Genomic DNA, 12,688 nt, shown 5'->3' with positions numbered 1-12,688 from the left:
AGAAAGGCTAGTTCATGTTATTAAAACAGTGGTATCATAGTATCTGTGTTCAGTTGATAATAATATATAATATGGGCAATCCCAGTGAAGGGTATTTGCTAGCTTGCTGCAATCACCTGTAATGTGTCAGTGAAGCTGGAGTGGTTTGTCTTTTTGTAATGTTACCAGGTCAATATAGGGGGACGACTATGTGGATTTTTGTGCAATTTAGATGCATTTAACTTTAAAAAATAATGTGGTTCACAGATCCATGTAATCTGTGTTATGCATATAGGATTATTTCTCCCAACATGCTTCATTTTGTTTCTCCCACTAGCCTCACTTATTACTTTTTTGGCTCTTTCTGACTCTCCCAGATAGCCATGCTTATGGGGTTTCAGTATCTCCCACCGGCGCCCCGGCAGCATTTACCTCATGCTTGGAATATGAAAAGCAGTTAAACAGATACTTGAAGACTTGCTGTAATTTTTTTTTGATGTGCTGAAATTGACACATTCCCACAAAATGTTTCCATTTTGACAAAACTAAATTGTCCAACAGAAAACTGTTCTGTTGAAAACTGCTCAACTAGTTCTAGTAACAACCTTGGAAAGGTGAATCTTGGGGACCAGTACTGTGTGTTGGAAGGGTGTTTCCTCTTAGGCTTCAGGTGCTTTTCTAGCTCTGTCTCAGGCTGAAATTAATGTGCTATGCAATGGCTGAAGGATACTAAAGCAGAGATACAGCTCCTAGCAGGAAGCCATAACCCAGATAGCGTAGGGAATGTACTGTCTGAAATCTTGTTGCTATGTAGTGCCAAAATGCCACAGCTCCTTAACTCTGTGAAATCCACCTTTTGGAAGCACTGTCATTCTTGAATGAATTTAACTTATGGTTAAAAAGCTTGGCACTATTCCATATTTTTTCTGCATAGGTAGGGATTATTTTATGGTCATTTATAATATTATTAACAATGTGGTAAAAGGGATTTGAAAAAGCCCCATGATCTTCTTTTACCTGCACATTAACAAAAATCTCCCCCCCTCCCCCCAGTCATATATTGTTTTGGCGAAGGTGATTGGGAGTTTAGATCTACACAGAGAATCCTAATGGCTATCAGCTTTTGTGGCTAAGTTTCTTACTTTTGATTCAACAATGGCACTTGAAATAAATCCAAACACATTCCCTTTGCTGTTTAGACACCCTAAGCATGGATCTGATTTTAATGCAAGTTGGTTAGGCAAAATAGTCACCTACTGTATCTTATTATATGTGACTATGATCAGTTTTATCCGGCAACCTTTAAATTCTAAAGACAGTCTATAGTGTACAAGTGTATTTAAAAAAAAATCTTTGTAGCTGAGATTTGTTCTTTGAATCTGAGACTGGATTTTCCCATCCCTTCCTCAGAACAGTCCACTAAAGCTCCAGGGACCCTCACAGCTCTCAAAGGGGAACCCTCAACATTTCCACTATAAATTCTTTGGAGAAAAAGATGATCCACCATTTGATTTCATGCTAACTATGGATGAGACTGTATTTGTTTCAATCCCAGCAAGCCACGCATTTCTAGCACTGAAACTGAACCAGCAATTTCCTGGAGCAGTAGAGGAGTCACATTACTCATAGCCAGCTTACACTGTGACTTCAGTGATTCAGGCCCTCAGCTCCATTATGATAACTTCTGATCTCTTAAGGACTTCCACCTTGGAAAACAGGCAGAAATGACCATGAGCAGTTTTACCACCTACTCCCCTACTTCCTGATTCATTATAATCTTTCAACAAAATTCACTGATGACACTATTAAGTCATCTGATGAATGATACAAAGATGGGCTTAGTTCAGTGACTCCAACACATACAAACTCATGAAAATAAAGTTTCCATATTAGTATAAAACAGAAAATAGTCCCAGCCTGTGCAAATTGAGACACCTTATACTGTGTGCAAAGGCAAAACAAGGATATCAATGTAATATGGAAGATCCACACCCCTCACTTAATGTTATGCTATGATCTAAACCTTGCATTGGATGTACATTCCTGAGGCTCACTGAAGTCAATTTGAAATATTTGGAGAATTTGTACTGCAACAAAATGGGGCCATACAAATAATTATTCCTTCCTATTTTTGATATTCTCTAGCACTTACTTTCCAGAGGAGAATATATTACAATGATCTACACACTGCCAGACCACACACATCCACCTGTATTTAAATCAGTTTATGTTCCAGCCATGCACCACACAAGAATTTCATGCATCTACTGTAAGAAGGAAGTCCTGTGTTGAAGAGTTAACCACTAACCACTAAATACGACTCTCTTTACTGTACAGAAAAAGGCATTCTGTTCGGATCGTACATAAAAAATGGAGGTGAAATTGCAGGAATTTGCAAAACAAAATCTAAATTAATATTACACAAAAATATTGTGATTTTCATCCAGAGACCTCTACCTATGAAAGAAGCTGTCTGGCAAATTCTTTGGGATAGGTTCTGCATCCCACTGCAGCACCTCTGGATGTCTCCAGTGGTGCAAATCGTCCATAAAAAGCACAGATCTGCCTTCTGAGGATTCCCTTTGTGTAAGGGGAATCTCTGGGTGGCACAGAGCTGGACTGGTGGGTCTACACCAGCCCCTATACCCCAACCTCCAGTGTAAGGGTGAAAGGATATCTGATTGGGGCCTGGATATAACTGGCTGCCAGAATGTCCCTTTGGGACTGTGGGCAGCCTGATATAATTCAGAGCTCTACTTTACTCTGGAGATCAAGCCAGCCCCAGGAATGGGGGAGCAGAAGATTGGTTTAAAACCATCTTTGCTCCCTTCCCAGTGAATCTGGCCTATCAGTGTTTAGTCGCTTTTAGTTCAAGGAACAATCCTGAAGCATCCAATGATATCCTCTGAAAGCATTCAGATACTCTCAAGTTATGGTGAGAGCTACATTAAAACTGCCCCATATTAGTCCTGGTTTTCATTGTATAACAGGATACAGTACAGACAATTATATAAGAATGACAACACTGGGTCAGACCAAAGGTCCATCTAGCCCAGTATCCTGTCTTCTGACAGTGGCCAGTGCCGGGTGCTGCAGAAGGAATGAACAGAACAGGTAATCAAATGATGCATACCCTGTTGCCCATTCCCAGCTTCTGGCAGAGGCTAGGGACACCATCCCTGCCCATTCTGGCTAATAGCCATTGATGGACCTATCCTCCATGAACTTATCTAGTTCTTTTTTGAACCCTGTTATAGACTTGGCCTTTACAACATCCTCTGGTAAGGAGTTCCACAGGCTGACTGTGCGTTGTGTGAAAAAATACTTCCTTTTGTTTCTTTTAAACCTTCTGCCTATTAATTTAATTTGGTGACCCCTAATTCTTGTGTTAGGAGCTTCCTTGTTTACTTTCTCCACACCAGTCATGATTTTATAGACCTCTATCATATCCCCCCTTAGTCGTCTCTTTTCCAAGATGAAAAGTCCCAGTCTTATTAATCTCTCCTCATACAGCAGCCGTTCCATATCCCTAATCATTTTTGTTGCCCTTTTCTGAACCTTTTCCAATTCCAATATATCTTTTTTGAGATAGGGCGACCAAATCTGCACGCAGTATTCAAGATGTGGGCATACCATGGATTTATATAGGGGCAATATATTTTATTACCAGGGATCACTCCGAAAATACCTATGCGATCAGAACACACCTGCAGCGCAGATAGAACCAAAAATACCCAATAGGATGTCTTTCCACCTGCAGATTATTTTTCATTATTATATCAAATATTATACATGCCCCACCCACGTGGAAAAATAATGATCAAGCAAGTACATGCATGTTTTAGTGACTCTCGAGACAATTGTCAACTTCAGCAAAGTACTTCATAGTATGAACTTCTGCCACTGGTTGTGAGTGTATGAAATCTCCAGGAAATGCACAGGGAACCAGACACAATCTAGGGAACACCGAATACATTTTCTGCAAGACTCTGCCAGCGTGCCAAGAGTAATTGTGGGATAAGGAAGGAGATTGGGCTTCTTAGAACAAAAAAAAGAAAAAAAAAAAAGCAAGTGGTTACTTTGGTTTTATGAAAAATTAAGAGTCAGGGAATGAAAATGGCAAATCCCTGAGATGAACCCACTTCCCTATATGTCTGTGTTCAGAATTCTCCTCCCTCTGCATTCATAACTCTAGTACACACTTTCCACTCCTTAGGGTACTAGAACTTGCTGTCTTTCCCCATCCCCTCCTCCTCATGATTCATCTCCCTTTTTGTGGAACTGAAGCAAGTTGACAAGATATCCTGATTGGAAGCCTACTGAAATAGCCCATTCTCAAGGCTGAGCGATGTAAATTGCTTAGTCAGCCTTGCCCTTGGAATTGAATACAGCATCCTGTATACAGAGCGTGCATTTCTTCACCGTTATACAGACAAGCACACATAGATTTGTACAGTGAGTGGAGTACCTCATGTGAGACTTAACATCCAGCAGCTCCAGGGAAGTTACCCTGGGCTCTCCAGCCAGGTTCTGCAATATCTTCAGCCTAGGGCCACAGTGCTTATAGAACTCAGTGCAGATATTCAGTAGGGACTCCCTGGGCCTCCTGAATTCCTCCCTAGCAATTCGCTCATCCAGCTCCTCCCGGGGGAGACCCTGGCCTTCCTCCAGCAAGTGAAGGTTTTCCCTGGGGATTAAAAAAAGTGAGGGTGTATGATGTATAGCTGGAAGATGACACAAACAGCTTGGTAAATGAGGAGATTGTAATGAACCCCTCCTCCATAACAGGTAGGGCTGTATTTCGGTAGGTAATCACTGCTCTGCAAAAGGAAGACAAAGCAGCTGGCGTTTGTAGTAAAGAGAGAGAGAGAGAGAGAGTGCGATTGTTACCTCCAGGACCCTCCTGAGAATTAGCTTTGAAATACCTTCTGCTGGTTTCCCCTGAAACAGCATCCCTTGTCTCAATTACTGTAAGTGGAACCCGATGAACTAGGAATCCATCTCAGAGGAGTTCATCACAAGATGCCAGGGAAAAGGGGTGTAGGTCTTACTGTACCTGATAAAGTGTAGTTTGGCTCCTTGATCCGGGTACCTGGGAAGTTGAAAATGCAGACACTGTGATTCCAAATAGGAATTCAGGAACATCAGAATTGCCATATTGGTTCAGATCCTCTGCCTCACAATGTCCAGTATCAGATACTTCAGAGGAAGGTGAAAGAAACCCCACAGTAGACAGATGAGAGCTAGGCTGCTCCCCAGAAAAATCTCATCCTAATCCATAATAATTAGAGATTGGCTTAAACCCTAAAGCATGAGGTTTTATATCCCACTCAAAACTTCTTTTTAAAGTGTTTACTATTGTCCTTTTTCTGGGTTACAAGACAAAGAGAACATAAGCTTTGTGTTTTTGGAGTCTACATCATCTGGTATTTTGCATAATTTTATCATGCCCCCTCTTCTTCATCTCCTTTGGAGGGTAAATTATCCCAGTTTTTTCAATCTATCTTCATATGAGGGCTGTTCCCTTCCCCTAATCATTCTCATTGCCCGTCTCTGAACCCCATTGGTTCTGCCATAGCCTTTTGACATATGGTAACCAGAACTACACACAGTATTCCAGGTGAGGGCATATCATTGTTTTATAGAATGGCATTATCATATTTCCCATAACTGTCTACCTCCTAACATTTTATTTTGTGAGAACAGCTCTCAACTAATGGAGAAACTCTTCTAACATGAGTTGGGTTTTTGTTTTGTTGTTGTTGGGTTTTTTTGCTTTTGACTCCCAGGAAGAATAGTTTGGAAGCTGGAACAGTGATCAAGTCTTGTATCACTAGACTCCTGCTGACACCACTGAGTTTCTGTTATGAGGAAAACATCACAGAGAAAACAAATTTGAAACATGGAGCTTTAGAAAAAAATATTTTGAATAGCTTTTAGAACACTGAAAATTCTCTATCAGAAAAGTCTGGAGATTTCAGCCACGAAGATTTTCCAACTACACAATATCAGAGTCTCTAGACAGACAATTTAACAATCTGTCAGGACACAGTTTTACTGTAATTGTAGTCCAATTTTTGAAGACTAATAAAATGAGCATTGGCTTAGATTTTTACTACCTTTGTATCCTACTTTTAGACTGCAATCAGTGGATGGGTGCCTCAATCCCACGGCTTAATGCACTGATTTCAGTGACTGGACTAGATTTGTGCCCTAAACATATACATGTTGTCACACTGTGGTATGGAGGAGTAGTGTGGAGAACTGGGGTTGTATACCTAGCTAGTTCAATGTGGGGAGAAGAGATAGGGACCAATCTAGATTATCTTTAGAAAATGATTCTCTTTATTTATATGCAGCCCATGGGGCTAGTCTGGATCATCCATTGCACGTAAAAACACAACATTTGCCATCTAAACCACACAGATACCGCAAGGGAAATAGAATTCAGAACAGAACCTTTTGCTACAAAAACACTGGCTTCTACCGCTTGCATTAAAGGAGAATTTCCCTTAGCTGTTGGTAATACCTGGACTTGTAACCTCTTTGTAGGCTAGCAACGTGACAACATAGAATCTGACCACAGAAACGTGTAACGTATCCAACAGAGAGATATGTGCACTCAGCTGTGCACTCCACACAGATTCATAAAATCCAACGATTTGTACCAGGCTTTTGTGCCTGTGCTTTTGTGCCTCTCTACAATGTAATATCCGGAGGTTTTGTGCTCACAGCAGCCTCATGTGAACTGCCTTGCCATGAGTGATAGAGCAGTGTAATGGGCGACACCTCCACTGGGTTTTAGTTAAACAACCCTTCAGACTTTCCTTTCCTTATTTCCTTCCTGGTGTTTTCAAACAAAGTAGGGAAAAAACAACACATCAATATCTGCTCTCTCCTGCACTCTGTGCCACCCTCTCCCTTGCTGTTTCTGCCTAGCAGCAAAGGGAACCAGACAAAGGCAACTGTAAGAAGATGATCATAAAGGAAAAGCAGCAAGTAAACTAGTGAAAATGCAAATCGCCATTCATTTCAACTGGAAATGCAGTACGGTTCAGTCACATTGTCCTAAAATGAGAATCCAGGACTGGACTAGATTCTTACTTAGCAGTTGCTTACTTAGCAGTTCATTTTGGGGCTTTGTTTTCTCTTCAGGCCTTGTCATCCTTAGTGACTGATTGCTCTCTCCTACACATAGTGCCTTCAGAACTGTTCCCAGAACACAGAACAGACCCTGCACTTCAAAACTCCAACAGAGGCTAGTGGGAGCAATGGATTGAAAAAATGGATTGAAAAAAAAAACCCAATGGAATTACCTAGTATTCACCCCAGCTGACATGGTGTGGTTGGCTGTTGTGGCTCCTTTATGGCCTTGGTCACACCTGCTCATTTGAGGGGCAGTCATGGGCCTGTACAAAAAAGATCAATAACATATTGAAGACAATCTCTCAGAACCAGACCTGGTAAAACACAGTGCTAATTTTACCGAGGGTGAGCGTGGCCACTATACACTAGCACGCTATGTGTGCATCACAGCTTCACAGTATGCAGTTCCCTGGACTCACGTTATCCAGCGAGTTACAAAGTACAGTCTGTAGTCTGACTGCCACAGGGGTTACCTAGTGAGAACTTCCACGCTGTACAAGAGGGCCTGCAGGGAAGTGGCAAGAGCAGCCGTAGCAGCAATCTCTTCACGAGCAGCTGGCACCGTCTCCACTTGTGAGGTCTGCCTCTTCAGTTTCTGCAGGTAACAGGGAACCAGTGCTTCCAGGACCATCAGCATCTGGAGGCTGGGACAATAGAAACCACACAACCTTGCTAGACAGGAGTGTGCTGCAGAGTGAAATTCACTTCAGGCAGAGGTTTGAGAGTCCAAAGGCAACCCAAGGGCCACTGGATCTCATCTCAGGCTGTGATTTCATGATATCTCACTAGCTAAACAGGGTTGGGCTTGAGAGGTACTTGGATGGGAGACCCCGCTGAAGGAAATCCAGGTGGTGCAGGAAATGAATATAATACAATTACTTGGTTTCAAGACAGCACCTTTAGTCTGAGGATCTTGAAACCCTTTACAAAGGTAGTTGAGTTATACCTGTTCAAATATAGGCCTAGAGATGCCATGCAATTGTGTAATGCCCTAATTTGCATATCTGGTTCATATGCATTCTCTCATTCCAATACACTCATTTTCCCTCCCAAAGATTCCTTTTCTCTCAGGCTTCCCTCCTGAATTCCCTCCATACCTGCTTCCCTCTGTTTCCCCAATTCTCCTCCCCTCTGTGTTTGTCTGCCTCTTCTCTCTGGCTCTGCTCCTTCCCTCACGTTCCCCCTCCATGAACACAGAGACCCTAAACCAGACAGCGGTCCCCAACCTTCTTGTGGCTATAGATAGATGGCTAGAGTGACTGTCTTTCTAGTGCTGCTCTGTCCATCATGCTGCCCGGGGCTTGAGTCATATGGCTGTTGGCAGCCTGGGAGCTGTGCTCTACGAAAGGCGCCTATGGGTTGAGAACTCTTCGGGGTCTCTATGATTTAGAGTCCCAGAGCAGACATCCAGGACCCTAACCACAAAGCATATTCCCCATACAGATGCCCTCCTTGACCAGTGAAAGTGGTTAGACAGCAGCAGATGCTTGAGGTATGTTCCAGGCGCCCAGGATGACTGAACACAGCTGAGTTTCCTATCATCATGCCTATGTTACTGATGGTAAAGCGAGGCATAGAAGGGCTAGGTGACCTGCCCAAGGTCACACATCATGTCTGTGGCAGTCAGGGACAACCCAGGTCTCCTGACTCCCACTCCCAAATCATTTCTGTACCAGTGCCCCAGCAAGGTGTTAGGGGAGGGACAGTGCTTGCTGCTGGAGGTGCTTTCTTTCAAATGAGATACGAAAACAAAGTCTTGTCTGCTTGTATTTATTAAAGCTTTCTTGCAAGAATAGAGCTGTAATGAGTTAACAGCCAGTTTTAACCTGGATAATTGCCAGAGATGTGCTGAGTACACAGAGGTTTTATTTAAATTCCCAAACTTTTCACTAAAGAACATTACAAATACAGCACGTTTCACCAACTTTAAACTCTTTTTTTTTTTTTTTAAGCAGAAGAAGATTGTGAACAGACAACACTTCCTTCTAAAAACCAAAAAGCAGCCATGCTTGGAATCCTCTTGCATAATCTTTACCTCACACCCCAAGCTATTATTTTTCCTTTCCAAACATGCATAAACTAAGACAGAAACCAAAGAGATGTTACCTTCTAAATGATTCAGGAGCATATGCCACCACAGTTACACACAGTTTGATGGCTTCACTGATAGAAAAGGTCAGATCCTCATTCCCATAGCAGAAATCTGAGGGGATGAGAATAACTTATGCAAATGGTATAAATGGAAATGGAGGCAGGTGGAATTCATTCAAAGGGTGAGCATAAGGCCTATACACCACTTAGGTCCTAGTTTGAATTTCACCCACTGTCAATGTACTCTGATTTGCACATGAAAATAAAGGTTTTAATAATAAGTTTTGTTACTCAGCTAACTGCCATTTTACTAAAAATTGACATCAAATGTGACACTGACCACGTGGGACTTGTTTCACCCCCTGAAAATCAGGTCACTTTTATTTAAGTGCCTACATATGGATTTACAGCCAACATTTTCAAAAGAAGCTAGCAATTTTAGATATTTTTTTTCAAAAGCACTTAAGTCCCATTTTCAAAAGTGACTCAGGCACTTAGGAACCTGAATCTCATTGAAAGCCAATGACTTAGACTCCTAAGTGGTCAGGTCATTTTGAAAATGGGACTTAGGTGCTTTTGAAAATGTTACCTTTCAGTGCCTCAATTTTTAGGTTCCCAACTCAAGACACAGCAAAGAGTCCAGATTTTCAGAGTGTGGATGCTCAGCACTTTCCGAAATTCTCTTAGAATGTCCCAAGTTGGACATCCAAAAATAGAGGCAACCAAAATTACTGGTCACTTTTGAATATTTGGGCCTTATGGGCCAGCATTTTCAAGAATTCAACTTTCATTAAGGCACCTATATGAAGGCCAGATTTTCACAAGTGCTCAAGTACCCTGGGACTCCCATTATGACACTTATGGGCAGATTTTCAAACAAGTTCAGCACACAATGCCCCCTTCTGAAAATCTGACTACTCATTTAGGTTTCTGAACTCTTTTGAAAATCAAATTCCAATTGTGGGTGTTGAGCAACTGAAAATCTGGTCAGAAGTGTCTGAATTGGGCAACCAAGTTTGAATTTTTTGCCTTATATTCTCATTTTAAACAATAAATCTGTGATTTTCAAAGGTTCCTAAGGGAATAAGGTGCCTAACTCCCTTAGGCAACTTTGAAAATCCAGCCAAGGAGAATTATAGAGCTTTTCTGGTCTAAATTTCTTTTAAAACTTAACAGGTTGAGAGATGCTGTATTGTGCAATTTGCTCCTGAAAGAGCAAGACAATATCAGAACCCCTTAATTATTTCATATGGTAATTAGTGGTACTGCTGTACAATACTGCTAAATCCCAGAATATAACCAACCTTTCCTGTAAATCTCAGAGGGCTTCATGGTTCCTTGAACCCCATATTACTGGGATACCAGTAATGAAAAGCTTGTGTATAAGGTGAAACTAACTGTCTAAAATAGCTGAAAGATCCATGCAGTAGCAGCAAACATTATTTCCCCACAAACAGCAAAGCAGCTGCATTGCTAAATGTAGCATCCCATTGCTTCGACTACTGAAGGAAGGGAGGATCCTTCATGTTTCTGAATAGCCCTAAGTAATGTCCTTAGAGATGGGCCAGAACCAAAACCTCAGAGCTGAACACCAGAGAACTGCTGATTGGTGTCCATGTCCATCCTGGGGATCTGATGCCTTTGTTTCTTGCCAGCATGGAGCAGAGTAGGGGACTGCATTGATTTTGTCTGCATGATGCAGCCTGTTTGGGATCTTTGTTCTTTACTCCCCATTGACAAAATTCAAAATGCCAGTGGCTGGTCTCAAACTTTCTCTCTCAGCACAACAGAAAATGCTTTTCAATGAAATAAATAACCCTTTATAAATAAATAAATATAATAAATAACCTAACGGACGACTGTGACAAACCTAACCTTCGCAGCTGGGTAAAGTGTAAGAAGCTGGTACTGCTGCACTCAAAAATCAAAAAGCCTACAGCAAATATTACTGAGTCAACATATTCGATACTAAATAAATAATCATGTCTCTTGAATACAGGGGATAACAAAAGGAAGAATTGCTATTACCTAATGATTTGAGAGGCTTTTCGGCTTTCACCAGCTCTAAGATGTCCAAAATGTCAGGTGTATCTCCCTCTAGGGACTGCAGCAGGTCAAACAGGCACTGAGCTGACACTCCCTTGCTGGGTCCATTGTTTGTAGCATCCTGTTTAAATGACACTCATTTATTATTGATTTTTTTATTATTTTATTTGCATCCCAAGTGTCTTCATTTGCAGACAGAAACAGTTCAGTTTTAATCATGAGTTCATAGCATTTACAAGTTCAGTTCAGGAGTGTAATCATATAAAACAATATGTGCGCTGTATATGTGCGCTTTATTCTACAAACAAAGGTAACGTGGTCTGGAAATTGAGTCTGGAAATTGTATATCTTTACTTCCAAAGGGTTCATTCAAGTGCTGCCCTCTGAAATAATGGTGTCACAGATACTCAAGGTCCCTAACTCCCTCTGGGCCTTTATATTCACAATCATAGAATCATAGAAATGTAGGATTGGAAGGGACCTTGATAAGTTATCTAGTTCAGTCCCATGCACTGAGGCAGGACTAAGTATTATCTAGACCATCCCTGACAGGCGTTTGTCTAACCTGTTATTAAAAAACCTCCAGTGACAGAGATTCCAAAACCACAATAGGTGACTTGTTCCAGTACTTAACTGCCCTTACAGTTAGGAAATTTTTCATAATGTCTAACCTAAATCTCCCTTGCTGCAATTTAAGCTCATTGTTTCTTTTCCAACATAAAATTATAGAATTGATGGTCACACTTTATATTAAGGTTCCATTTATAAATAGTTTATAAAAGGTTAATAAACAGTTAATCAATTGCTAGAGTCCAACAGGTGAATAGGTTGCTTATAACCATATATCATGTCTGTACCATGCTTACATCAGCTATTAATCATTTATTAACTCTTTATAAACCACTTAAAATAGGAATTTAATATAAAGTATGACTGAATTTATCATACTGGATCAGATCATTAGAAATATAGATAGTTGGGTTTGCAGTGACTGGGAGAACTGCATAGTGAATTGCTGCAGGAAAGGCAGGAGAGAAGTTCTGGAAGCCACATTTAGGCTGCTAGGTAAGAGAGTGGAGGTTCTGGACTTTAATCTCTTACCTAGCAGAGTGAAGAGAGAGTGAATAAGGATAATGGAAACAGAAGGGTTACATGTGATTTTTGTTCTATAACATGATTTCTAAAGTTAACTTAGCAGTCTAACCCTCTGTCTCAATAAGTTTCTCTCACCCCTTTTTGCAGCATTTCAACCAAGCCGCCTGTCTGTTCCCAGTAACTGGGATTCTCTCCCTCAGAGGTATCCTCAGTGCAAGAAGATACCATGACATCATCTGAAAGGAGGGTTCCAACTATGGGATCATTTTCCTCAACTCCAGTTGGATATTTTCCTTCCCTGAGACTTCCATCCTCCTCAATAGCACAGAGG

General features: G+C 41.2%; 1 protein-coding gene across 14 annotated transcripts in view; it reads right to left on the bottom strand.

Moving 5' to 3' along the window:
- The window catches only part of UNC80 (unc-80 homolog, NALCN channel complex subunit), a 188,906-nt gene that overhangs the window by 33,791 nt on the left and 142,427 nt on the right, over window positions 1-12,688 (bottom strand). For all 14 annotated transcript variants that reach the window (XR_012154378.1, XR_012154377.1, XM_073306691.1 and 11 more), the window contains 6 exons: window positions 11,245-11,383; window positions 9,232-9,328; window positions 7,599-7,769; window positions 7,296-7,388; window positions 5,036-5,071; window positions 4,448-4,666 (listed from right to left, as the gene is read on the bottom strand). Coding sequence is in view for 12 of the 14 variants with exons in the window: in XM_073306691.1 (XP_073162792.1) it covers window positions 4,448-4,666; window positions 5,036-5,071; window positions 7,296-7,388; window positions 7,599-7,769; window positions 9,232-9,328; window positions 11,245-11,383 (755 nt within the window). In the remaining 2 variants the exon portion in view is untranslated. The remainder of the gene's footprint in view (window positions 1-4,447; window positions 4,667-5,035; window positions 5,072-7,295; window positions 7,389-7,598; window positions 7,770-9,231; window positions 9,329-11,244; window positions 11,384-12,688) is intronic.

Source organism: Lepidochelys kempii, chromosome 11, assembly GCF_965140265.1.
Source record: "Lepidochelys kempii isolate rLepKem1 chromosome 11, rLepKem1.hap2, whole genome shotgun sequence".
In the NCBI taxonomy this organism is placed as follows: domain Eukaryota; kingdom Metazoa; phylum Chordata; order Testudines; family Cheloniidae; genus Lepidochelys; species Lepidochelys kempii.
The sequence above is the reverse complement of the archived record's forward strand: the minus strand, read 5'-3'. Positions and strand labels throughout refer to the sequence as shown.